Consider the following 1,267-nt stretch of genomic DNA (forward strand, 5'->3'; position numbering starts at 1 on the left):
CGGCTGGTTTCCCTGAGTCACCATCTCACCCTTGTACGCCAATCCGTCGTAAGGTTACCTATTTGTAATTGAGTGGACTGGAGTAACGTAAAATGGAGAGTTTTGTTCGAGAACGCAATGCACAGCAGATCTGGGGATTGAAACCACGATCTTGCGATCGTGAATACAACACTCTAACCACTATGTTATGCGTAATAGATGTTTCATCATCATCATCATCATCATCATCATCATCATTTAACGTCCGTCTATCCATGCTGGCATGGTTTGGACGGTTTGATCGGAGAGGCCAGATAGAAGACTGCACCAGGCTACTGTGTCTGTTTCAATTATAAATAATTTTTTAATACTTTTTTTTATGAATCTAAATCTGAACCGTCTTCTGGGTCTAGCAATTCCGAAGGAATGGACATCACCAAGGCAACTGAAAACAGCAAAATATTTTTGAAATGTTCTATTCAAAATATAACATAATCATGTGATTGTGTTTATTTGAAATATTAACCCTTTGGCTGTGAAATTAAATTTGCTAGTTACACCACTTACGATGTAACGATGTTAAATATCTATCAAGAAAAAAAGAAAAAGAGAAAGAAAAGAGAAATTGTATTTTCTGAAAGTCATGTCGCCTCAATAAACTTGACATACCACAACAAAAACTAGCTTCAAACATATGATATTCCTCAACAAAAGATAAATTGATATATAAAACTCATATTCGCAGTTAAGTGTAAGGAAATTTTGAAAGGCTAAGTCTACTTTCCGAGGTAAAAGGGTAATCAAACCGATGCAAGGTGAGGTACTACTTCTAGTTAATTATGTATTGTGAATCTGAATACCGATAAAAAAACTTCTGTTACTGCTAATTCGATGACAACAGACACCGAGGATGCAAAGAAAGTACGGCATATCTTTTTCACATTTATTACTAAATTTCCAAGTCAAACTGACAATTTCTAATATTTGTAATAACCAGTGTCACATTTTATCTAATTTGTGTTACTTAACTTTTCCTAATTTTTGTTTCAACTATTCAGTCTCCTGGTCCTTGTGCGTACGATACTTGTAATCCTGCAACGTACACCAAAAAATCACCAGAATTTAGTATGCTATCCAAATGTTCGCCTCCAGAGGATTTGCACCGAGCGCCAGGCCCAGGAGCCCATTATCCAGAAAACGTAAATATCTAACATGTTTCTCTCTCTTTCTCTCCTCTCTCTCTTTCTCTCTGTTTCGATCAATCAATATTATATATATATATATATAT

General features: G+C 35.6%; 1 protein-coding gene across 4 annotated transcripts in view; it reads left to right on the top strand.

The window, feature by feature from the left end:
• The window catches only part of LOC106879527 (outer dense fiber protein 3), a 45,563-nt gene that overhangs the window by 39,876 nt on the left and 4,420 nt on the right, over positions 1 to 1,267 (top strand). For all 4 annotated transcript variants that reach the window (XM_052976205.1, XM_052976210.1, XM_014929152.2 and 1 more), the window contains exon 4: positions 1,038 to 1,178. In XM_052976205.1, coding sequence (XP_052832165.1) covers positions 1,038 to 1,178 — 141 coding nt within the window. The remainder of the gene's footprint in view (positions 1 to 1,037; positions 1,179 to 1,267) is intronic.

This window comes from Octopus bimaculoides, chromosome 2 (assembly GCF_001194135.2).
Source record: "Octopus bimaculoides isolate UCB-OBI-ISO-001 chromosome 2, ASM119413v2, whole genome shotgun sequence".
NCBI lineage: Eukaryota > Metazoa > Mollusca > Cephalopoda > Octopoda > Octopodidae > Octopus > Octopus bimaculoides.